General features: G+C 42.8%; 1 protein-coding gene across 13 annotated transcripts in view; it reads left to right on the top strand.

The window, feature by feature from the left end:
* LOC115084076 (sodium channel protein type 5 subunit alpha-like) overlaps nucleotides 1-9,510 on the top strand; it is a 1,049,386-nt gene extending 1,039,876 nt beyond the window's left edge. For all 13 annotated transcript variants that reach the window (XM_029588401.1, XM_029588411.1, XM_029588408.1 and 10 more), the window contains one exon: nucleotides 7,504-9,510. In XM_029588401.1, the coding sequence (XP_029444261.1) occupies nucleotides 7,504-8,732 (1,229 nt within the window). In that variant the 3' untranslated portion in view covers nucleotides 8,733-9,510. The remainder of the gene's footprint in view (nucleotides 1-7,503) is intronic.
* The last annotated feature ends 16,994 nt before the right edge of the window (nucleotides 9,511-26,504 follow it).

Genomic DNA, 26,504 nt, shown 5'->3' on the forward strand with positions numbered 1-26,504 from the left:
CTAACGGACCAAATGACTCCCTCACAGGCTTTCTGCTTCGGATATATTTTAAAAAGTTTTTACTGTGAGTTTTTGCCTCTACGGCCAACTTCTTTTCAAATTCTCTCTTAGCCTGTCTTATCAATGTCTTACATTTAACTTGCCAACACTTATGCATTATCCTATTTTCTTCTGTTGGATCCTTTTTCCAATTTTTGAATGAAGATCTTTTGGCTAAAATAGCTTCTTTCACCTCCCCTTTTAACCATGCCGGTAATCGTTTTGACTTCTTTCCACCTTTCTTAATGTGTGGAATACATCTGGACTGTGCCTATAGGATGGTATTTTTTTTAACAATGACCACGCCTCTTGCACACTTTTTACCTTTGTAGCTGCTCCTTTCATTTTTTTGTAACAATTTTTCTCATTTTATCAAAATTTCCCTTTTGAAAGTTTAGGACAAGAGCTGTGGATTTGCTTACTGTCCCCCTTCCAGTCATTAATTCAAATTTGATCATATTATGATCACTGTTGCCAAGCGGCCCCACCACCCACTGTTGCCAAGCAGCCCCACCACCTCTCTCACCAAGTCCTGTGCTCCATTGAGAATTAGATCTAAAATTGCTCCCTCTCTTTTCGGTTCCTGAACTAATTGCTCCATAAAAATGTCATTTATTCCATCTAGGAACTTTATATCTCTAGCATGTACCGATGATACATTTACCCAGTCAATATTGGGGAAATTCAAGTCTCCCATTATTACCGCACTACCAATTTGGTTAGCTTCCCTAATTTCTCTTAGCATTTCACTGTCAGTCTCACAATCTTGACCAGGTGGACGGTAGTATACTCCTATCACTATAGTCTTCCCCAACACACAAGGGATTTCTACCCATAAAGATTCAATTGTGCATTTAGTCTCATGCAGGATGTTTATCCTGTTGGACTCTATGCCTCCGGACATAAAGCACCACACCGCCTCCCGGGTGCTCCTCTCTGTCATTGCGATATAATTTGTACCCCGGTATAGCACTGTCCCATTGGTTGTCCTCCTTCCATCAGGTCTCTGAGATGCCAATTAAGTCTATGTCATCATTCACTGCTATACATTCTAATTCTCCCATCTTACTTCTTGGACTTCTGGCATTAGCATACAAACATTTATTTATTTATTTAACAGTTTTTCTATACCGACATAAAAATACACATCATATCGGTTTACATTATAACAGCAGGTAGAAAATACATAGAACGGGGAGGTGGGGGTGGGTAACCAGCAAAACAAGAGTTAGAGTGGGCTCTAACCGGGAGCCCGAGGCAATAGTTAAAAAAGGGGGGCGTGATAAGAGGAGCTATTTACACAGGATGGGGTGGGGTGGGGGGGGGGTAAATTGGGTGGCTATTTACAGGGAGAAGGGAAGGGGGGCAATTATGTTTGTTTTTTGTTTGTATTTTCATTCTGCTTTTAATTGATAGGGATAAGGTAGAATTTTTTAGCTCAGGTGAGTTTTTAGTTACAGGCACTTGGACTACTTTTCTTATTATTGGAACCTCACTGTCGGGATGCCCTAATTCTAATGCATCATTAGTATCCTTTGAAGATACCTCTCTCCGAACCATTCACTGCTGAGCGACTGTTGGCTTTCCCCTTTGTTCTAGTTTAAAAGCTGCTCTATCTCCTTTTTAAAGGTTAGTGCCAGCAGTCTGCTTCCACCCTGGTTAAGGTGGAGCCCATCCCTTCGGAAGAGACTCCCCCTTCCCCAAAAGGTTCCCCAGTTCCTAACAAAACTGAATCCCTCTTCCTTGCACCATCATCTCATCCACGCATTGAGACTATGGAGCTCTGCCTGCCTCTGGTGATCTGCGCATGGAACAGGGAGCATTTTAGAGAATGCTACCCTGGAGGTTCTGGATTTAAGCTTTCTACCTAAGAGCCTAAATTTGGCTTCCAGAACCTCCCTCCCACATTTTCCTATGTTGGTGCCCACATGTACCATGACAGCCGGCTCCTTCCCAGCACTGTATAAATTCCTATCTAGGTGAGGCATGAGGTCCGCCACCTTCGCACCAGGTAGGCATGTTACCAGGCGATCCTCACGTCCACCAGACACCCAGCGGTCTACATTCCTAATAATCGAATCACCCACTATGATGGCCTACCTAGCCCTTCCCTCCTGGGCAAAAGGCCTTGGGGAGATATCCTCGGTGCGAAAGGACAATGCATCACCTTTCAGTTTAAATATACCACTGTGTACTTTTGTCCTTTCTCTGATATATCTGATACATTTTTTGTCACCTTTATCTCTTTGGCAATCCTTTCCTCTGCCTGACTTTGTGCTTTTGTTAGATTCTGCAAAAGAGATTCTCTAGTCCAAGTCCAGCAGATTAAAGTCATCAACAATCAACACTTCCCCCTTCTTTCCTACCTTTACAATGTCTTTGATCAGATCTCTGTCTAGTTCTTCTATTTGAGTCGGAGGCCTGTACAGCACTCCAGTAAAAATGGATGCACCATCATCTTTTTTTAGGATGGCCCATAATGCTTCTTGTCTACCCCACTTTCCTTGCATTTCAGTTGCTTGGATATTATTTTGAGATAAAGTCCTACTCCTCCCCCTTTTTTGTCCTTTCAGTCATTCCTTAATAAGTTATAGCTTGGTATGGCCGTATCCCAGTCACGAGAATCCGTGAACCATGTCTCCATGACAGCAACAGTGTCCAAGTCTGCCTCCACCATTAAGGCCTGGAGGTCTGGGATTTTAATGCCCAAACTGCGAGCATTTGTAGTCATAGTTTTCCAATTTTTCTCCTTTGCTATGTTGCACTTCCTAGGAACCTTTTCTGTTTTTTTGAGCTGATTGATTATGTTATTTTCATTTCGCATGTCTGTCACATTCTGCCAGCGTGATGCCACTGCTCTGCATGATGGCTTTAAAGAGAACTTTGAAATCCCATACCAGGGTCCTCTGGTCACATCAGCTTGCAGAAACGTGCTTTCTGCGACTCGGTTTGAATCTGTAGTGAGGGAAAATGTTGGAGCAGAACTGCCTGTTCCTGTGTCAACTTTTTCCTGACATAGTTGTATCACCCCTTGAAACAGTTCCAAAGAAAGAGCCAGATAAATATAGGTTAATCACAACCTATCTTACCCTGCCAGCATTTCTGTTATAGGGATATGCAGGGAAAATTTATTATTTGTTTTTCGTTTTATTTTCAAGAGGTTTTTTTTTACCACAAATTTCGGTTGATGGAATGTGTGATTTGTTTCATTCGTGTAAAAAAAAAACAAATCAAACATAACCTCCCCCCCCCCCCCAAAAAAAATAGGACAAAAAATGAAAAAGGGGCCTCCCAAGGCCTCCCAGCCACCTGAAAAATGCTGGGGCTATGATCCTCTGGTCCCCACTTACCCGATACACCATCAAGGCCTAGGTCCTGACCGAAGCCTTGCGTGGGAGGACCCAGAGTATGGGTCCCAACGCTGGGGCCTCAACCCAGGCCCAGTCCTGATGTCCGACCCAAGCCTGATGCCTAGGCCTCAGACTAGGCCAGGGTATGGGCCCAGGCCTGAAACCACAGCTCAGTCTGGAGACAGGGCTCTGATGCCGGGGCCATGGCCAAGACCCAGGCTTATTGTAGACAGGACTTTGCTTGACTTCAGTGAACCTCACAGTCCAGAGTTAATACACTGCCTGCCTGTGGATAATTGGCTAGAACTCTCTGTTATGGTTTGGCTTCCTAGGACTTCCTTATATTGTAGTTATTGCAATAAAGCTGCAGCCTGTTTTCCTTCAGTCCCATGTCTGACTCTTGTTCTTTGAAAGGTCCTTGTATTGTGTAAGGTGTCCGGAGTGTACATGGCCTCCCCCCCCCCCTCGTTGTAAGGCGGGGGGCATCTTGCAATGAGTTGTCACGACTGTCCAGGTTATTTGTTTTATAGATAAGGTCCCATATAGCAAGAAGAAAACATATTGGAGAATTGTTCCCTGTGTATTGGGCAAAATGAGAACATAAGAACATATGAAGAAGATAGGTCCTTCTTAATTTCTGGGATATAATTAAAGAAGATTAAATGTCTCTTGATTCTCAGAAGATACCAGGATCATATCATTTCAGTGTTATTATGGGGGTTATATATGTTAATAAGATCTAGGTTGCATATTAGTAAATAAATAGTTATGCTATGTGAATGAATGGAGTATATATATCATGTTATATTTGGTTGTATAATATGATGTGAGGTTTTATGCTTTGGTCTATTAATATATTATGCCTTCAATCTATGAAAGATTATACATTATATTTCGACATGTGATAGTTACAGTTGTTATTTGCATAGATGTTTTTAAAGAAATTGTAAATCTATAGGTAAATCTTTTTAGGTCTCTCCTTTGTCATGTTTATTGATGAAATGAATCCCTAAAAATTAACCTTTTAGATGACAACTTTCAAAATGTGTACAGATGTGCAAAGTCTGCAAGTACTTTTTATCCATAGGATTTACTTCACTTTTTAAAGGGCAAAAAATTCCCTTTGAGAACAGAGTCAGAAAAAGTAGGCACACATAGTTGCGCCTGCTGTTTGTGTGGGCACTTTTACCTTGGAAATTTACAGGTGCACTTCTTAAAATCAAGCACATAAATGCTAACCCTGCCCAGACTTCGTCCCCAGGAACGCCTCCCCTTACATGCAGGTAAGGAATTTTCAAAGAATCCGTTTCTGCTGGTACTGTGTTTCCAAGAGAAATGTCTTTGAAAATTGCCCTCCTACTGCCTTGTATTACAAATAAACTCCTTGACAAATCTGTCTTATTATTATTAATTTGTCCATTTTAAGTTAGAAGTTTAGAAGTTATTTTGTAGTTGTTCTATAATAACAGTAAATAATGGCAGAAAAAAAGAAAACAATTGGTCATCCAGTCTGTCTAGATATTCCTGTCCATGCTATTAAGGACATACAGAATGAGATACCATGCTTTACACAGGATAGCTTGTTTTCCTCATTTGTATTCTACCACCTGGGATAGATGCGCCTACATTATTTCCAATATTGTACACACCTAATATCCCTTTCTTTCTATGTCAAACCACAAAACTTTGTAATAGTTTCAATAACTAGCAATACCAAACATCCAACTTCCCTGGTCCTTTGTGTATACTGCCAGACAGACCCAGCAACATAAATCCCTGTGTTTATGCTAGCAATGGCTTCTAGTTATTACTATACTTGCAGCCACCCGGCTGCTATACTTGCAGCCACCCGGCTGCTACTGTAGCTAATTCTATTATTGCAGGCTAAGTTAAATAGCTTGAATATTTGGTCTCCTTTATAGCCTGTCATAGAGACCCAGCTATGTGATTACTGGCACTTCTGTTAAGACTTCTACTTATTGTATTTGCAGCCCACTAGACAGACCCAGCTGCTAGTTCAGGGGTAGGGAACTCTGGTCCTGGAGTGCCACAAATAGGTCTGGTTTCAGCATATCCACAGTGAAAATGCATGAAATATATTTGCATACAGTGGAGGCTGTGCATGCAAATATATCTTTAACATATTCATTGTGGATATCCTGAAAACCAGGCCTTTCTGTTATCTGGGACCGGCGTTGCCTGCCTCTGTGCTAGTTAATTCTATCAAACAGCCCTAATTACGGTGATATAACTACATCAGGCTGGAGTAACCTGCATGGTGCAGTAGTTACTTCATCAATACCACTGCTTCAGGCTTCCAAGAAGGCTGTTAATATGTAAGGAGAGTCCATTGTTAAAACCCAGATATCAAGGAGCACAGGGTGGCTGGATGTTTTTAGACTGTAGCCTCTTAGCTTTGGTGGCCATATGAATGTTAACAAAACTTGATGGAAAGAAATGGAAGAGGGCCTGAATGTTGAATTAAAAATGAGACTGTGAGAATAAAAAACTATGACAAAACCTGGAATCGAGTACAGTGGTGATGGTGTAGACTGGCACTTGTAATGAACACTGGAGATACGTAATGGAAGGAATGGGTTTGAGAGGTTGAGGAAACCTAGAGACACAACAGACCATGAAGTAGCTGGATTAGTACTAGCAAGCCACAACTCACCAGAAGGCAACCGGGTTGGTGCCAGCAGGTTAGTAGTGGCCAAATACCATTCAGCAAAACAATAGGAAACAAGACTGCCGAATGTTTGTGTTGCAGCCTCACTGGTTTTGATGGATTGCTTTGATTGTTTGCAGAGCTTGCTGGTGAGATGGCTGGGGAGGGTTTATATTACACCAGTTGCTTTCCATCCAAGTCATTAGTCTTCAAGCAGACTATGACATCAATATCAGAATCTCTTCCTTCTACTATAATACTAAGAATCCGTTTTTTCTTCTAAAGTCTCAGGAGGCATGTTTGTTTACCTCCAAATGCGACTCCAATTTAATGCATCTGATAATAATAGAGTCTCTCATAAGTAGACATTTTCTGGTGTGAACTTTAGACAGTGCCTTTAGATTTTGTGTGAAGTGGAATTTTTCTTCAACTGTTAACATTTCCAATGGGTTGTTTTTTTTCAAATCATCTGTATCCAGTGCTATGAAAGTATTTTGAATGAGTTTCATTTGGGGGGAGATGTCTCAATAGTTCTCTCATACATCCTTTATAAAGATATTAATCAGTTTGGATTCTTTTCATGATTTTTGGAAGATCAGGGTCAGGATAGTTGCTTGTGTGAATGTGAAAATCTTGTTCTTTGAGTTTAATGTGGCAGTTTTCTCCTGCTCCTTTGGGTTTCCAACTCAATCAGAACCAACTGCTATTGTTAAGGCTATGGCACCATAAGCTTTCTTTTGCAACTATGTTTGGATCTATTTATTTTATTTATTTATTTATTTATTTATTTATTTATTTATTTTAAATTCTTTTACTATACCGATACTCAAGATGCGGTCTTATCGTACCGGTTTACAATAGAACAGGGGAAACCAATTAACAACTATATAGAAGGTAAAAAGTTACATCAAACAGGGAGCGAAAAACATGGGAGCTGGAGGACAGGAAAGATATTTTAAAACGATAACAACTGAAGAGTGATAAAATAGTCAATGAAAACAAAAGACAGCGATACAAAATCAGCTAGATTAAGCTCGGCTGTGGGTTAATCTTAGGTAATTATTCACAATTATTCATAAATCTTGTGGACGGGGGAAGCATGGAGGGGTATGCAGGGGGGGATTGCTATACTGGATTCTCTCCAGTATAGCACTCCCTCCTCCCATTGTATAGCCTAGATATAACAATAAAAATCCCTGGCTAGGATTCACAGACTGCAACACATGCACCCTGATCAGTAGATGTTGCTGTTGTGCAATGACTGGGACTCTCTGTCTGCAGGAGCTGTGAATATTTCCTCTATAGCATTTTCAGCCCAAACAGCTCAAAAATCAAACCTGGCTATCTCACAAGGCATCATACAACACACAGTGAGCTATAATGACAACCAAATATAGCAGTTTTTTTACCTCATTACTAATTTGTTATTTATTTCTTTTCCTAAAGGACTTGTGCTTTCGGACATCATTGAAAACTATTTTGTTTCTCCTACGCTATTCAGAGTCATTCGCTTGGCACGGATTGGTCGAGTCCTTCGACTTATACGAGGCGCCAAAGGAATTAGAACTCTTCTCTTTGCCTTAATGATGTCACTTCCTGCCTTGTTCAATATTGGACTTCTGCTTTTCCTTGTCATGTTTATTTATGCCATTTTTGGAATGGCTAACTTTGCCCATGTAAAGAAGGAGAGTGGGATTGATAATATGTTCAACTTTGAAACCTTTGGCAATAGCATGATTTGTCTCTTCCAAATCACAACATCAGCTGGATGGGATGGTTTTCTCAATCCAATATTAAACAGCGGACCTCCAGATTGTGATCCAACTGCTGGAAATTCTGGCAAAGGGGACTGTGGAAGCCCCTCAGTAGGGATTTTATTTTTTGTCAGCTATATTATTATATCATTTCTTATTGTTGTAAACATGTACATCGCTATTATTTTAGAAAACTTCAGCGTTGCAACTGAGGAAAGTACAGAACCTCTTGGTGAAGATGATTTTGAAATGTTTTATGAAGTCTGGGAGAAGTTTGATCCTGAAGCAACTCAGTTCATTGAGTATGCGGTGCTTTCAGATTTTGCAGATTCTCTGGCAGAACCTTTACGGATACCAAAACCAAATAAGATTAAACTCATAGCAATGGACCTTCCTATGGTCAATGGAGACAGGATCCACTGCCTGGACATTTTATTTGCTTTCACAACACGGGTTCTAGGAGAATCTAAGGAGATGGATACTCTTAAAATACAGATGGAGGAAAAGTTTATGGCTGCTAATCCCTCCAAGATTTCTTATGAACCAATTACAACCACTCTGAGACGGAAACAAGAAGATGTTTCTGCTGCTGTAATTCAGAGGGCCTATAGGAGGCACTTACTGCACCGTTCCATGAAACAGGCCTCTTTTTTGTATCGCCATAGAACTTGTGATTGCAACATCATTGAAGAGGAAGCCCCAGAAAAGGAAGGTCTTATTGCATTTATGATGAATGAACACTATGGTAGACATTTCGACAAGGCAGAATCAATTTCCTCCACCTCTTTTCCACCATCTTATGACAGTGTCACAAGAGCCACTAGTGACCTTACCGAGGACAAAATGGCAGATTCTAGCAAAAGTGATGAATTTAGAGACTATAAAATATATCCTGACAGAGATAAGGAATCCATTGTTTAAAATTTATTTTTAATGCTTTAAAACATGTTTACAGAATGCAATGATGTAATTACACCTCGATTGAATCAGCTTTCCAATTAAACACTAGTTGTAAAACCAGTTATGGGGTTTTTCACAGTTAACTACTGGAAACTGATACTTTATAATCTGTGATCCTGCTTGTATGAACTTATATATATATATATATATATATATATATATAGGATGTTTCATTCAGGATCACAGCATGACAATGGTGTATTTATATGCTGGCCTATAAAACAATACATGCAATGTATCTCTATCCACAGATAAAACTTGATTGTATACATTAATTTAAGGTCTTACACCTAAAAATGTGTTTAGTTATGGTAATGTATGACCTTGCATTGAAAAAGAGAAAAGAAATTATCACAGCTGCTGTAGAGAAATGTTACACTTGTATATGCTATGAATGGTCTTTCACAAATTTATTATATTTGACATTTTACTGAAGAAAATAGTTGTCTTTTTCCATGATCTGGAGGTAACCAATACTTATTCAATCCTCTGCATTATAGACTCTGAACTAATGTTGCTCAAACTACTGAGAATCAGAGGGGCTATTATCTTTCACACAAAAAAATCTGTTACAAAACAATGTTACTGTTTATTACCACTGATATGTCCCATTTGGGAAATGTAATTTCTTTGGCATGAGTATCACAAGGAGGAGAGCAGACCCATCCTTTCCTAAATAAAATTATATAGTTAAAGACACTGCTTGTAAAAGGTATTAATAAAAACTTGGAAATAATAATACGTTTCACGCGTTCCTCTTCTTTTAAATGGGCAGTACTTTCTATTTGGAAACAATTGCCTTACTGGATTCGGGTAGATAAAGATGATCTCAACTTCTGTAAAGTTTTAAAGGGCTGGCTTTTTAAACAGGCTTCTAAATCCAAATAGAATTAAATAGATATTATTATCTATGGGACGGGAGGATGTTAAAAATTGTATTTGATGTATATATTTATACTGGGATGGTTTTAATGATCATGGTAGAATTATTTGCTCTTATTGTAAACATTGTTATATATTGTAAATTATTTTGATATTGTTCTATTGTAACTCTTCCTTGTTACTCAAAAGGCAGATAATTAAATATCTATCAATAAATAAATGCATAAATGTTTCAACAATCTGCTTTACATTTCATAGGAAACCTGTCAAGGAAGTAGGCTACCCTATAACTTTATACAAAATGCTCTGGGAAAACAATGGTAACAGAAAAGTGGCAAAAGGAAATTAATAACTAAGTCAGATTTTCATGATCTTTGCAAACATCAATGCTAGGGATGTGCAATCATTTTTCCCGAATTAGGCAATTTCAATGAAATTGCCTAATTCGGAATGGTTTGGGAGAACCAAAAAACGATTTAATTTTTTCCGAAATTTTGGGAAAAATTCATTTTTGAGTTAGCGCGCCTTAACGGGAGTTAGCACACACTAACTCTCAGTAGTGCATGCTAACTCCCCCGTTAGGGCGCGCTAACCCAAAAATCGGGGCCCCCGAAAAACAAACCCTGAACAATGGGAAAAACAAAATTCCCGCGGGGGGCCCTGAAATGAAGCCTGACACGAAATGTTTACCCGAAGCACATCTCTAATCAATGCTACTTTGTATAGGCAAGATTGAATGATGTAAGGTGGTTAGTTGTAATAATGATGGTGCTTTAGTTGGGGAAGACATTAATGCGTCATGGTGTTAAGGGAACAGGTGTATGGCAGGAGTGACCTGGATGTATAAAATACTATGTAATGTGCACAAAAAAGTTGTTGTCTGTGCAATTTCTATACCGTATGGCTCCTTGCTTTACATGCCTTTATTTTTTTTATTATAGAGCAATCTGCTAAGTACCTGCTAGTGACATCAGAGGTCAAAATTTAGAAAAGCAGCAAGCGGAGAGGTTATCTGGCTAAAGCTAGCTGGATAACTTATAGATTTAGCAAGACAGATCTCATCTAAAGTTATCCAGGCTACTTTACCTGGATAATTTTAAACCTAACAGGAAGGTTTAAAAGTATCTGGCAAGGTTACCTGGATAAGTTTAACCCTACTCAGCTATATACAGAATAGAGCCAGGTAATAAAAAAAAAAAAAAAAAAATGTTTCCTGGCCTTCAGGACCAATCCCCCAGCCCCTTATACCCACAAAATACTTGAATGAAAATGTGGGGTAGCACCCAATCCCCCTTCCAACCACCTTAGCCCCAAAAATGAAAAAAAGATGTGGCCCATAGACACCAAGACTCCCCCCCCCACACACACACACACACATCGAGCCCCCTCCTATCCCCCAAGACTCACCAAGCTCCATCTAGAGGCATGTTACACTCTTACATCCCCCCCATGACTTCCAGCATTGCTCTGACAGTAATACTGGAAGCATACACTGACAAGCATTGCTGTCAAAGTCTTAAAAGCAGGAGTAGGTAAGACGGTATTGTACTCCCAGCTGGGATTTGAGGGGATCTGAGAAAGTGGGGTTGTGGTTGTAGGTGGATGGGGAGGGTGAAGTGGAAGGCAGGAGGGGACTCAGTGACTTTGCTTTAAATATTGTGGAGGGATGGGAAAGAGACAGTCTAGGTCGCGATGGCCAGAATCATTTTCTTTAAATGTTGGGGGTTGAGAGGGGGATCGGGTACTAACCATAATTTTGTTTAAATATTTTGGGAAGGAAAGGCTGAAGGCCTGTAAGCCTGGAAGATTTATTTTTTAAATATATTTAGCTAGCTATGTTTTGAATATAACTGGTTATGTGTTAAGTTATCTGGATACATGAACCTGGATAACTTTAGGACTGTTCAGATTCAGTCTGAGATTTATCCAGCTAAACAAGCTAGATAATGCTGAATATTGGCTAAGTTAGCCAGATAACATTTGCTTTGCCCTGGATGCTACCAGCCTATCCCTGACTTCTCTGGCTAGGATTTTAGCCAAAAGTTACTTAGCTGGATAAAACAGGAGCACGGAAACTGGCAAGATTTTCAGAATCCATGGTTTGTATGGCGAAGTTCTAAAGTAGCCGGCAAAACCTGTGAACATACATTCAATTAGAAGTATTGAAACAGAAAATTATGATGGCAAAAATAGACCGTGTGGCCAATCTAGTCTGCCCATTCACAACCAATTTCACCTTTACACTCCCTAACACTCCCTCAGAGCTCTTCTATCCCGTTTATCCCATGCTTTCTTGAATTCAGATACTGTTATATTTTATAGGGTTTGGGTGGACCCTTGGACATTGTGGCAGCTGACCACGCCCACAGGGGAAGTCCCGTGAGGGGCCACAGGTCAGGCTCAGCTCCGGACACACAAACACAAATTATATCTTTTATTAGACAGTTTATGAAGCCACCAGAGGTGGCAGTAGTGGGTAGAAGATGGAGTCCGGCTGGGCTAGTATTCCTCAGGGCGCTGGAACAGCGGCTTCTCCGGTAGCAGTGCTGTAGAAAGAAGAACTGAGAAAATGAGTACACTGAGATATTCACAGAGTCCCCAGTATGGAGAAGCCCCGAGATAGGGAGAGCTAGCCCTCGAGGAGCGAGTACCAGATCCCTGGGCACAGAGACTCGTTGGCAAGTACTCACGCAGCAGTTCTCCGTGGAAGATGGCACTGGTGCTGGAACGGAGGCAGGCTCTCGAGAAGCGAGTACCTGGTTCCAGGGAAACAGCTCTGAGGAGTAGATGGTAGTAGTACTCACAGACGGTGTCTGAGGCAAATTCTTCCAAGTAGGAGATGGACACAGGCAGCGAGTCAGGGAACATGGGCCCTCGAGGAGCGAGTACAGGTTCCTGATAGCGACCTGAAAGAAGCAGAGAGGCCCCCGAGGAGCAGGTACCTCGTTAACAACAAAAGAGTCCAAATAGAAGTTGGAGGCAGAGTAGCTGGGTAGGGAGAGTGAATCCCATCCGTAGGAATTCCCTTGCTAACTCAAAGACTAGCAAAAAACAACAGGCTTAAATATACGGGCAGCATGACGTCATCACAGGGGGACGCCCCTGAGGTTCGCGCCATAGAGGAAATAAGAATGAGGGCCGCGCCCTAAGGTACCTGAGGAGCATGGCGGGAGGCAGCGCCCAAGTCGGTCCAGGGACGCCGGAGAGGACGGCGGGCAGACACCGCAGCAATCAGATGTCCACAGGGAGCAGGGGGAGTTGCAGAAAAAGAAAGGTAGGCGGAGTGAAGCCGTCGGGCAGCGATGGTTGCAACAGATACTGCCTTGTCTCCATTACGTTCAATGGGAGGGCTTTCCATGCATCCACTGCCCTCTCCATAAATAAATACTGTGTAGGGCGCACTGCATGCGTGGTCCGAGATCAGTCCGGCTAGTTTGTGTAGGCATGACTCTTCATTCTAGAGCCTCCTTTCCTTTGAAAGAGGCCTGCCTGTTGTGCTTGGAAATCATGAAGATTTTTAAATGTCTTTATCATATTTCCTCTATATCACCTTTCTTCAAGGGTATACATGTTTACATCTTTAAGTTTGTCCTCATATGCTTTAGAATGAAGACCACTGACCATTTTAAGAGCCACCCTCTGGACCACCTCTAACTGGTTTGAATCCTTTTGAAGATATGGTCTCCAGAACTGTATACGGTATTCCAAATGAGGTTTCACCAGGGACTTATACAGGGAACATGGTACTTCCATTTTTCTGCTGACCACTCCTCTCCCTATGCAGCCAAGCATCTTGAGATCATCAGATATGACCACCTCCAGCTCCTGCTTTTCTTTTGTGTTCAGAAGATTTTCAGCCCCTATTCTGTCCTTCTCCCTTGTTTTGTTTTTTTTTGCCCTAAATGCACAACTCTGCATTTTTAGCATTAAATCTTAGCTGCCAGACCCATAACCATTCTTCAGGTTTTATAAGATCTATCCTTACATTTTCCATACCTTCCTGGATGTCAACTCCCTATTGCAGATTTTGGTATCATCAGCATAAAGATAAATCATTTGCAATAACCCTTCCTCATTGTTGCTCATGAAAATGTTGAAAAAAAAGTGGTCCAAGGACTCATCCCTGAGGCACATTGCTATTAACGCCTTTGTCCTCAGAATGAACTCTGTTTACCACTACTTTATCACCTCCTATTCAAGCAGTTTCTAACCCAGTCAGTCCTTTTAGGGCCTACACCAAGAACATAAAATTTATTTACAAGTCTCTTATGTGGACCCATGTCAACGGCCTTACTGAAATCCAAGTACACTACATCTAGCATGTTATCCAATCCAACTCTCTGGACACTCAATCGAAGAAAATGATCAGATTTGTCTCACAAGAACTACCTCTGGTAAAAACCATGCTGCCTGAGGACTGAAATGTTTTCTCTTTCAGGACCTGCAGGAAATTAAATCCTTGGGCAAATGGTACGGTATTTCCAAATGGTCCAAACAAACTCACTTGGAGTTTATCTGTACTTTTTTTTCGCTACTGAGACTTAAGCTACTGTGACACAGAGAGTGTGAAAGCTAGCATGTAGTATATGGAAGTCCCATTGTGGGTAAATCATATTAATAACTAGATAGTCCAGTGTGATACTGAGATTTGATTTTATTTCTAGGAGCACTCCATAAGGTTGTCTTTAGAGTAGAATTTGCTGTGGTGTTTCTTCTATTACTCTTTACTAATGTACATTTTTATGGCTTTCTTTTATGACTGAGAGCTACTGTTGTGGAAACGCGGGTAGCAGTTCCATCTCTGGTGTTTTCGTGTACCTCTGGGCCTCGATACAGCCGCAGAGGAGCTCCGGCAAGCACTGAGGCAGGTGAGAGGTGCCCCAGCATGGGCTGAAGATGGAAATGATGACCTTAACCACAGCCACACCTTTATGCAGCAGAACGAGACCCAAACAACTCAATGTTGGTCTCATGAGTGGTCCTCCGACTACTCCAAGCCCTTTCGGATCTGCCGCACGGAGCAGCAACTGCGACAGGGCGGACAGTGGTCAGAGGATAAGGACATCAAAGACAAAGACTTGAAGAGAGACAAGACCCAGGATATGTGAAGTGGAACATCACTCTGGATACATGAAGAAAGACGAGACTTCGACATGAAGTAATGCAATCTGGATACGTGGAGTGAAGAGGAACTCTGATCACGTATATGAAGAAACTGGAAGGCCATGAGTTGCTTGAAGAGGACTTGGTCGGTACTGGACGTCACGCACCCTACACAACCTAGCTGGACTGGTCTCGGACCATGCATGCAGCGCGCCCTACACAGCCGGGATAATGTGGGTCCCCACACAAGTTGGCAGAGTTGAGTCAGTAATGCACATCACGTGCCCATATACTCAGCCAATGAAGACAGGTCATGGACCACACTGGTGGTTCCCCACACAGAGAAGATAGGAGAAGAAGTGAAGACTCCGACGAAGCCTGTTCCAAATGCACCCTGCACAGCTGATAAAGGCCAGGCAGGGCCACGCCAGAACGGATTGGATAAATAGAGTTCATTCGTGAAATGGAGGCAGGGTGCAGACTCCGAGGATCCAGGCAAGGTTTAGGGTTCGAGGGGATGCCTCTTCAATGAAGGTAAAAATAAAAAGCTGGAACCTCTTGGAGACTTGCGCTGCCAGGACGAAGATATACCGGATAAAGAAGACATCAAGAAGAGACATCTGGAGACCTTGAGACGATGAAGACGAAGACGTAGCGTGAGGACATCACGAAGACACAGGATCCTACATATAACAAAGTGCCTTGAGAAGCAGATGACGAGAAGTCCTAAGGAGGACTGGCTCCTTGTGAAGGCAAGGAAGGAATAAAGACAAGACCTTTTTATACTGAAGAGGAGGCGACTCCCTGAAGACATCATTTGTGGACCTCCTCCCTTGCTGTCCCTTTAAGAAGGGAAGGAAGACGCGGCCTCGCCCCCTAGGAGGAAACAGGGGAGTGCAGGACCATGGAGAGCAGTGTCCCTGCCGCTGAAGACACTGGTGAAGGAAAAGCAGGCCGCAGGCAGGCCCCGATTATACAGGCAGCTTCCTGCCGCTGAGGAACAGCTGTGGGCGGCTCTGAGCCACAGGAGAGACCACAGATGAGGCCCTTCCCCATGGAGGGGAAAAGGTAGGACCGGCAGCCTCCAGGCCGCATGGAAATGGTGTTGGCGGCCTCCTGCCGCATAGAAGATAGGAGCGTGTCCCCAGCCGAGCGAGGAAAATGGACGGCCTCCGAGCTGTGCTAAAAATAGTAGCACGTCTCTTGCTGCCAGGAGGAAGCAGCGTGGCTCCGGCCACGTGTAGAACACTGGCGGCCTCCGGGCCACTAGAAGAGCGGTACCACGGCTCCTGCCGTGGTACCGCTCTTCCCCTGCCTTCTTCAGCAGCCTCCGGGCTGCTGAAGAAGGCAGGGGGAAAAAAAGGTGGAGAAGCTGCCCAGGAGGGCAGAATTGTAACAGCTACTTTATAACAACAACCTTCAGGGTTATAGCAGATCATTTATAATTGTTTAGGTGCCTTCTACTTGAGTTAAAATAGGATACTGGGGGGGTTGCAGCCCATCTGCATACTTTTCCCAGTTGTCTCAGTGGTTGATTCTGTAAGTCACTACAACCTACTTTGGGCCTGAACTATTCCCACCTGTGCTCCTTGAGTAGCCAGCTAAATATGGGGGAAGTTCAGCCCTCTGCATATTTCTTCTAGCTACCTCAGTGGTTGACTATGGAAGTCATCACAACCCATTATGGGCTTGAGGTACTCCTACTCCACACTCCTTGAACAGCCAGCCAGGTACTGGCAAGGACTGCCTCAGTGGTTGATCATAGAAAAACCTAGTTTGGGCCTGAGTTGCTCTCACCCGTGCTTCTTAAGCGGCCAACCAGATAATGAGGTATTGAAGGCTTTGATTCAATCTTTGTGTTCAAAGTAAGTAGTCCAGCAGAAAGAATGCACATGCCCCTTAATAAGTTCCAAAAAGTAGTTTTATGTTTATTTAAGAAACAAAATATCTGTGCAAAACAAGAAAGCCTACTCTCATTAGAAGCTGCTGCACAGATGCTGGGCAGAACAAAAGGTGAATCATAAAAGCAGCAAACAGGGAGAGAGAGAAACAGGGAGTGTCTTATAACATTAGCTCATCTCCCTTGTCCAATCACAAGCAGTAAGAACTAAACAGAGAAAGAGGGAAACATTTTAACATTATCTTATTTTATATAAATATGCATTAATTCAATAAACACTAATAAACCGACATGAAGTGTATAAAATATGTTCGGTATATAAAAATGTCTAAATAAATAAATAACATACTAAGAACCTTCCATCCCTTTTACACTTTTATGTAGGGATGTGCAGAAGGAAAACATTTGTTTCATTTCATTTTTCGTTTCGCCAGGACCCAAATTCATTTCATTAGTTTCATAGGGAGAAAAACCAATTTGTGTATTAGTTTCATTCCTTTTTCGTTTTCCCATTAAAGTCAATGGGGGAAGTATTTGCAGCCTATTTTTGGCTGCCGAATTGGGATTTTCTTATCAATTCTGATGAAACTTCTGGGGCACAATCATCAGAACGAGAAAAGAGCTCCAAGATACTTAGACTGTGGCAAAGTGGCACCAAAGTGGCATGTATAGCCTAAGGCACTGTAAAGGGGCAAAGGGATACCAGGAGTGGCAAGAGTGCTTTAACAGAGATGCAAAGCAGCAGCGAGAGTGTCAAAAACACACCACAGCTTCAAAAGAGAGCACCGATAATAGCTGCATGAACCCTCAAAGGCAGCACGACAGGCAAAGTGGCAAGACAAGTGGCATCAACATCCTACAGCACAATGAAGGGGAACATAGCAAGCAGAAAGAGTGTCAAAAAAAAAACCAAAAGGTGCCGATAAAGGGACAAAGCAGCAGAAAGACTAGCACCAACACACTGAGGAACCATGATAGTGGCAAGAACACCACAAGGAGTAGAGTGAGTCATCTGGTGTATGGCAGCAAGGCAGAGTGACAGAAAGTTGATAGGGGCAAGACAGGCTGGCAGAGCGGAGGTAGTCTGGTCCTTGTGGTTTTGATAGGGGTATGACAGGCTGGCAGGGCTGAGGTAGTCAGGTCCCTGTGGTTTGATAGGGGCAAGACAGGCTTGCCCCAGGGAGAGTTCCCTTTCCTTTATGTAGGAAAGGGCTCCCTAGAATGGGTTTGCCTCTAGAGTGGGGTGGTTCCTTTGGCATCTAGTGAACTCTTACTGGTCTTTTAAAATCTGGTGAACATAGCAGATATACAAACAAGAATTTTGAAGGCCGAGGCGGAGGAGGTTTCCATGTGAACAGCGGTTCAACATGGGTCAGCGGGTGTTAAGAGATTGGCTACACCCGGGGAGAGTTCCCTTTCCTTTGTGCAGGAAAGTGCTCCCTGAAATGGGTTCACCCTGAGAGTGGGACACGAGCCTGGGCAAGTGTGGCGACGTGGAGGAGGTTTCCATGGGAACAGCGGTTCAACATGGGTCAGCGGGTGTTAAGAGATAGGCTACACCCGGGGAGAGTTCCCTTTCCTTTGTGCAGGAAAGGGCTCCCTGAAATGGGTTCACCCTGAGAGTGGGGCACGAGCCTGGGCAAGTGTGGCGACGTGGAGGAGGTTTCCATGGGAACAGCGGTTCTGGTTCAACATAGGTCAGCGGGTACTAAGAGTTAGGCTACATCTGGGGAGAGTTCCCTTTCCTTTGTGCAGGTATGTTTTGGTTTGATCTGTCACTTCTTCCTGAACTTGTTCACTGCCAGAAGAAAATTAAATCTTTTTCATTTGTGAAAGATAATTCAACAGAGAATGCTTTTAGAGCAATAGAGACTGCCATTTGTGAAGCAAGAACTAAGCTGGAGATTATTTGTGAATACCTAGAAGCTATTAACTGTACTTATGCACTTGAGCTGATGACAAAGGAACTTGAAGAGCTCTCAGAAATAAGAAAACTGCTACTCAAGTCCAAATCTACAATATCAACCTATGTTGACTTTGTACCCTAGACAGTGCCTCTGTAAACCATGGGAACACAGAGGATGAACTAGAGTGCAACTACCACCAGTTTTCTACAGTACCAGAAACATTAATGTTGGCACCTAAGAAAGATTTAGGGAAAATGGCCCATATAATGAAATTCATGAAAAATATTGAGCATATGAAATATGTAAACTCCAAACATCTTAAGTCAGCTTATTATGTTCTTACATTCCAAATGTTGCAAAAAAGGAAAAAGATTATTCTGGAAAAAAGTGATGCACAAATACATGAAACTGAAATTAGAAATACTAGAACTAAACTCAGACAGGCACGGCGTTTGAGGTCAGGCCCTTGTAGTGACGTAAGGGCTGGACAATGGACAGATAGGCACAGCATTTGAGGTCAGGCCCTTGTAGTGACATAAGAGCTGGACAGTGGACAGACAGACACAGTGGTTGAGGTCAGGTACATGTGCTGATATCATCTGGAACATATGAGGCATTTGGAGCTGCTGCAAGGCTTTCAGTTGCTTTTATTCATCTTGCCATTCACAGGGAAAATCTGGAAACCCAAGGAAAGGCATGTTTATTTTCAAAACACTAGCATTTCCATCAACTCTGGTGCCAGCCGTGAGCGATGTGGGCTCATGATATCCCCTGTCATTGAAAATTCACGTTCACTGGGCACACTGGTTGGTGGACATGACAGATATCGCTGAGTCACTTTGGCTAGGTGTGGCCAGACAGTGGGCTTGTGTGCCCAGAATGCCAGCGGATCTGTCTGCATGTCCTCTATGGGCTCAGTGAGATACCGTGTCACTGACATTTGAGCTGGTGTCTCCTTTGCTTGGGTGGGCTGAGAGTCCTTCTTGCCAGCTGCTTTCACTCTAGCCCATTCCAGAACAGATGCTTTTTTAGGGGCAACGTGGCTTTGGCGTACTGAAGTGGAGGAGGAAGTACTAGCTGTCGCTGACAGAGTGCTGCTCCTGCTTGGGCTTGCACTACTCTCTGAAGTGCCCACTGTTTCCTCCTCTGCTTCATGCCTAATCTGCCTCTGCCTATGGTGCTCCTGTTCACGGATGTTTACTAACAGCAGGTTCTTCACAAATGTGAGACAATCGGACTGTAGGGCAAGTTTCCCTTTCACACGGGGATCACAGACTGTGGCAAGCATGTATGTGTGGTCTTTTGTTAAAGCTCCTAATCTCTCTTGCACCTGCTTCTGCAAAAAGTCCAGACAATGCTGCTCCTCTGCTGTCATTCCCTCTTCCTATTTAAAGCCCTCCAAATTTTCCTCCAGAAAATTAACTATAGGGATGATGTCAGCCAAGGTGGCCTTCTGGAACTCAGCTCCTCCATGACATCCTTGAAGGGCTGCAGGATTTTTACCAGCTGACTCATGACTAACCAATCATGATGCCCTAGGGGACTCTGCACACCTATGTCCATTTCCACAGAACGTTCATGACGGTGTGTCTGCTGCTGTTGTGATGGATGACACATGGAAGAAGACACATCAGGCAGAGTTCTCGGGAAGGCACCCCGAACGCAGTCCGAGTGCTCTTTTTATTATACAGAGTTTACAGAATTCCACAGCGTATTCAGCATACTATTGGTTATACTGCTATGTGCTAATGCATGCTGCCTACGTGCTGCGTGCCTGCCTTCATTGCTATTGGTTACTACATCTTATACTGTGCGCGTGATACCCTTGTGCCAGTTTCTGGGTGAAGCAAGCAACCTCCTCGTGAAGAGGTGGGGGCTGTCTGTGAGCCTAAGATAAGGAAGTGCAGAGATCTGAGGAATGCTGACGCAGTCAAGCTCAGTGTGTGTTTAGTGCAGATAAGGAAGTACAGAGAGATCTGAGAAGTGTCGATGCAGCTAGGTCCAGTGTGGTCTGCCAGCTACTGAGCAAAGCCTTTGTCTCCACATGCTGCTCCACTAACCTCTGCAGCATCATATAGGGGGAATTCCACCGGGTGCCAATGTCTTGAATGAGACGCTTGTGAGGCATCTCCAAATCAGTCTGCTTTTGTCCGAGAACCTGCCCCGCCATCACACTTCTGTGGAAGAACCCTGCCATGTTCCTGCACTTCTGTATTAACATATGCAGGTATTCATTCTCTTGGTGATTGGACTCCAACCTCAGAACTGACTTCACTACCAGGTGCAGAGCATGTGCAAAATATCGGATGTTCTGAAAGCGCCCATCGCATATTGCCTTTACCATGTTTGCATCATTGTCTGTGACAAAGAACCCTGCCTGAAGATTCCTGTCTCGCTGGTGTAGCTGCCAGCTCGCCAGCATCTGTCTGATGCATGCTAGAATATTGGCTGAGGTATGGGCCTCATCTGTCAAGTGGGTGTACAGTAAAGCCCACCTCCACCCTGATACTTGTTCACTAATAGCCAGGTCCCACTAGTGTGCTGTCAGGGAGAGGTAAGAGTGTGCAGCATTTATGGTGGTCCAGATATCGCAGGTGAGATGCATACTCCCCTCTGCCTTAGCTAGCAGTGCTTGGATGCAACTGCGGCACTGGTTGTACAGGCTGGGGATGACCTTTCTGCTAAATTTGGTTCTGGAGGGGACTTGCTAATTTGGAACTAAGACCTTCAGCAAATGCTTGAAACCCACATTCTCCACTACCTGCAAGGGCTGGTCATCAAGGGCAATCATTTCCCCAATGCTCCTGGTTACAACGTTTGAGGCTGCCTGCCTCCAACCCCGGGATAGCGTTACCGAACACCACCCCATTTCCTCCATGGTGGGTTATCGCTTCTGACACATGGCAAGGGGCTGCTGGCCTGCCACCTGACTGCTAGAAGGGGCTGAGGGCATGGGATGACTGATCCTTTTTATTCACTTTACGCTGCCTGGAAAAAGGGGTCCCCTGACTGGTATTGCCATCATCCCCAGATGGCAGTACTGTTGTTGGGTGTTGCCTCTTCATATGATGCATCATGCCAAAATTAGATAGATGTCCCATTTGCTTGCCTCTGCTAATAGCCCTGGCACAGTAATTACACTGAGCAAAACGTGGGTCCTCTGTCATTTTAAAGTGGCTCCAGATCACAGATTTCTTTTGTGATCCTTTCTCTATAGCCTTCGTGGTGGATGCTGGCACTGAGGTTGAAGTAGTGGGTGCACCCTGAGAAGCAATGCTAGGAGCATTAGTCACACTCTGTGCCTGCACTGACTGTTTTTCCTCCTCCTCATCATCAGTTTCATCTCTCCCCTGCAGCACTGATAACCTGTTTCCATGGGAGTGCTAGTTTCATTGGCTTTAGACAGACCCAGAAAATCTACAAGATAATTGTCTTTGGTTCAACAGGTAAGAACATAAGAACATGTCATACTGGGTCAGACCAAGGGTCCATCAAGCCCAGCATCCTGTTTCCAACAGTGGCCAATCCAGGCCATAAGAACCCGGCAAGTACCCAAAAACTAAGTCTATTCCATGTTATTGTTGCTAGTAATATCGGTGGTTATTATCTAAGTCAACTTAATTAATAGCAGGTAATGGACTTCTCCTCCAAGAACTTATCCAATCCTTTTTTAAACACAGTTATACTAACTGCACTAACCACATCTTCTGGCAACAAATTCCAGAGTTAATTATGCGTTGAGTGAAAAAGAGCTTTCTCTGATTAGTTTTAAATGTGCCACATGCTAACTTCATGGAATGCCCCCTAGTCTTTCTATTATCCAAAAGAGTAAAAAACCGATTCACATCTACCTGTTCTAGACCTCTCATGATTTTAAACTCCTCTATCATATCCCCCCTCAGCCGTCTCTTCTCCAAGCTGAAAAGTCCTCTCTTTATTCTTTCCTCGTAGGAGAGCTGTTCCATTCCCTTTATCATTTTGGTCGCCCTTCTCTGTACCTTCTCTATCGCAATGATATCTTTTTTGAGATGCGGCGACCAGAATTGTACACAGTATTCAAGGTGCGGTCTCACCATGGAGTGACACAGAGGCATTATGACATTTTCCGTTTTATTCACCATTCCCTTTCTAATAATTCCCAACATTCTGTTCGCTTTTTTGACTGCCGTAGCACACTGAACCAATGATTTCAATGTGTTATCCACTATGACGCCTAAATCTCTTTCTTGGGTAGTAGCACCTAATATGGAACCTAACATTGTGTAACTATAGCATAGGTTATTTTTCCCTATATGCATCACCTTGCACTTGTCCACATTAAATTTCATCTGCCATTTTGATGCCCAATTTTCCAGCCTCACGAGGTCTTCCTGCAATTTATCACAATCTGCTTGTGATTTAACTACTCTGAACAATTTTGTATCTGCAAATTTGATTACCTCACGTGTCGTATTTCTTTCCAGATCATTTATACATATATTGAAAAGTAAGTCCCAATACAGATCCCTGAGGCACTCCACTGCCCACACCCTTCCACTGAGAAAATTGTCCATTTAATCCTACTCTCTGTTTCCTGTCTTTTAGCCAGTTTGTAATCCACGAAAGGACATCGCCACCTATCCCATGACTTTTTATTTTTCCTAGAAGCCTCTCATGAGGAACTTTGTCAAATGCCTTCTGAAAATCCAAGTACACTACATCTACAGGTTCACCTTTATCCACATGTTTATTAACTCCTTCAAAAAAGTGAAGCAGATTTGTGAGGCAAGACTTGCCTTGGGTAAAGCCATGCTGACTTTGTTCCATTAAACTATGTCTTTCTATATGTTCTGTGATTTTGATGTTTAGAATACTTTCCACTATTTTTCCTGGCACTGAAGTCAGGCTAACATGTCTGTAGTTTCCCAGATCGCCCCTGGAGCCCTTTTTAAATATTGGGGTTACATTAGCTATCCTCCAGTCTTCAGGTCCAATGGATGATTTTAATGACAGTTTACACAATTTTACCATGTCCATCTTTATGTCCATCTTTATACTTTTGTATCTCGATTCCTAGATAGTAACTTGTGTCTCATAGCAGTTTTACTCCCACTTCTTTGTTTAAAAGGTCTATGATCTCTGAACTGTTGTCATTCTTTCTATACAGAAAACAGGAACCCAAAGTGTGAAAAAGAGCTGATACCCAAATCAAAATTGTACTCAAATTAGCAATGCAACACAATAGAATTTTAAATGTACATTGAGGCACTTTGTACTGATGGATCTCATATAAAGTCACCTAGACTGCACCATTGGATGCGGTTTCTTAAATCTTGTGAACTAAGCTGGTGCCTACATTGCATTTATAATCATTGGTCCAGGATAAATATCACCATCAATCCCAAATATATAATTTTTTTTTAAATGTATGTTTAAAATGCACTTAAGATAATCCTCTAACGATTAATAAAAGCAAAGTGACCCAAAACGTATCTTAAATCTCCAGATAATGAAGGAGACTGAACTTGCTGTTAAAGCATTTAAATGCACAGTAATTGGCCAAATACTAGAGCACTGTCACTTAATTTCCAAGCTGAACCTGACACTGTGGCGTATCTTCATCAGAGGTCAAGATTAGTGTGCGGTACTGGACAGAAGTCAGTGCTCAAATTGTTCCCTGGAACAAAGAAATAAGGCAGTGACCAACATTGCATAATAAAACTCTGGATTTACAAGTCTTTGAAATTCCCATGTAGTGCAATAAACTCAGGTGAACTTTAAAATACTTTGTTTACTTAGATAACTTATTCGGAAGGATCAAGAGAAATTGTGGACTTACAGAAGATGAACTCTTGAATAAATTTGCAAAACAAGCGAACAGCACTGATTCCCACAGCATTCTTTTGTCAGGCTACAAAGCTGCTGTCAGATGCCATTTTAAAGGAACATGCATGGGAAAAAGGCTGTCAATCATGTCCAGTTTGAGATATAAAAAATAAAATGTGAAAACAAACTGCATCTGAGGGTTATAAAGAAAGCCATTATGTTTTTAAAGTCCATATAAAGCTGCTGAACCCAAAGTAAAAAAAATCAATAATAGTTCACATATATTTATATAGATAGATAGATAGATAGCTATAAGCAGTAAGTCTTTCTCTCACTCTCTCTATGTAAATACATATGTACATATAGGGGTAGATATTCAAAGTGTTACGCATATAACCCCTGAAAACCTACCCCTGCATGCGCCGAGCCTATTTTGCATAGGCTCGGTGGCGCGCGCAAGCCCCGAGATGCACGTATGTCCTGGGGCTTTCGAAAACGGGCGGATCAGGGGCAGGGCGGCAGTCCTGGGGTAGGGCCAGGGGCGTTCCCAATGTCCTCCGGCACATTGGCCATGCCTGAGGTTTGCACGCCTGCAGCCCGCCAGCGCGCGCAAGTTAATGCCTGCCATTTTAGCTGGTTTGTTCTAAAATATGTATATGAAAGAACATAAGAACATGCCATACTGGGTCAAACCAAGGTTGGCCCCTGTCACATGGTAGGAGCAATGGATGGCCCGCACCATTTTTTAAGATGGTGCCGGCCATCCATTGCTCCTACCATGTGACAGAGGCCGGCCAATGGCACTGATAGCCCCTGTCACATGGTAAGGGCGCAAAGGGCCACAGGCGCCATTTTGTTTACTGGGAGCTGACAGCCTGAGAGCGGGAGTTTGCTCCTGGAACCCCCGCTGGACCACCAAGGACTTTAGGCAAGTTTTGGGGGGGTCAGGAGGGTGAGGGATTGTAATTAATTAAATCTGAAGGGCTGGTGTGCTTTGGGTTTTTTTTCGGTTTGGGAGAGCCAAAAAACAATGGGCCTGAACCGCGGGAAACTAAATTTCCCACAGCGGGCCAATAACGAAGGCCAAACCAAAAGGTTCGGCCAAATCACATCTCTAGAAAGGAGGAGGAACTGTGGGTTAATTTGGAAAGAGGGAATGGAAGATCTATTTATATACAGACCTCCACCATGGACAGAGGATGGATGGTATTCCTAAAACTGATGTGAAAGGAGAGGTGCAATTTTGGGGAGTTTCAATCTGCTAATGTTGATTGGGACATTCCAGGGAGATCATTGATTCTCTTCAAGGAGAATTGGTCTGTTAACTGGTAATGCAACCCACACGGGAGGGAGCAATTCTGGACTTACCAATTGCAATAGTATCTCTGATGTTGTAGTTGATTATCATCTGGGATCCAGTGATCACCGGTTGATGTGGTTCAGTATTAGAGCACAAGAGATGAAGGATCATTCAAAGGCAAGGAACCTAGACTTCAGGAAAACAAATAAACAGGATGCTGAGCTTGATGGACCCTTGGACTGACCCAGCATGGCAATTTCTTATGTTCTTATAAAGAAGTATATGAAAAAGTAAGAGAGAAAAAGTTAGTGTTCATAAACAACAAGAGATCACAGAAAGTGGAAAACAGGCAAGAATACATGTAAAAAGCTAAGAGAAGCTGGAAAAGTAGTCAGGAATGCAAAAATTAAAATGGAATAAAAAATAGCAAATACGGTAAAATGGGAGGGGGGAGGAGACTTTATTTTAGATATGTTAGTGGTAGAAGTGTAGCCAATTCCCCAATTTGGTGCTTTATCCTAGAGTAGGGGTGTTACATGTCTGGGTTCAAGTCCAGATGGGAAGGAACTCTTCTTTTCCAGGATCCTGGTGCTATCACTATCTCTGTGACCACTTCACACTCTATATCAAATAGTTTAAGGAGGTGCCAGATAGTGAAAACTAAATGCAGGGAAGCAAAAATTACCATCACAGAAAGAAACCAGGAATCACAAAAGGGTACATCCATCCTAGTAAGTCCACACTTGGGTAAAATTCAATGAAAACACTGGCGTCTGTATTTGGAGTTCAAATAAAAGATAATCTTTACTGCAATTTAAGAAAAGGATCCAAGTTGA

This window comes from Rhinatrema bivittatum, chromosome 2, assembly GCF_901001135.1.
Source record: "Rhinatrema bivittatum chromosome 2, aRhiBiv1.1, whole genome shotgun sequence".
In the NCBI taxonomy this organism is placed as follows: domain Eukaryota; kingdom Metazoa; phylum Chordata; class Amphibia; order Gymnophiona; family Rhinatrematidae; genus Rhinatrema; species Rhinatrema bivittatum.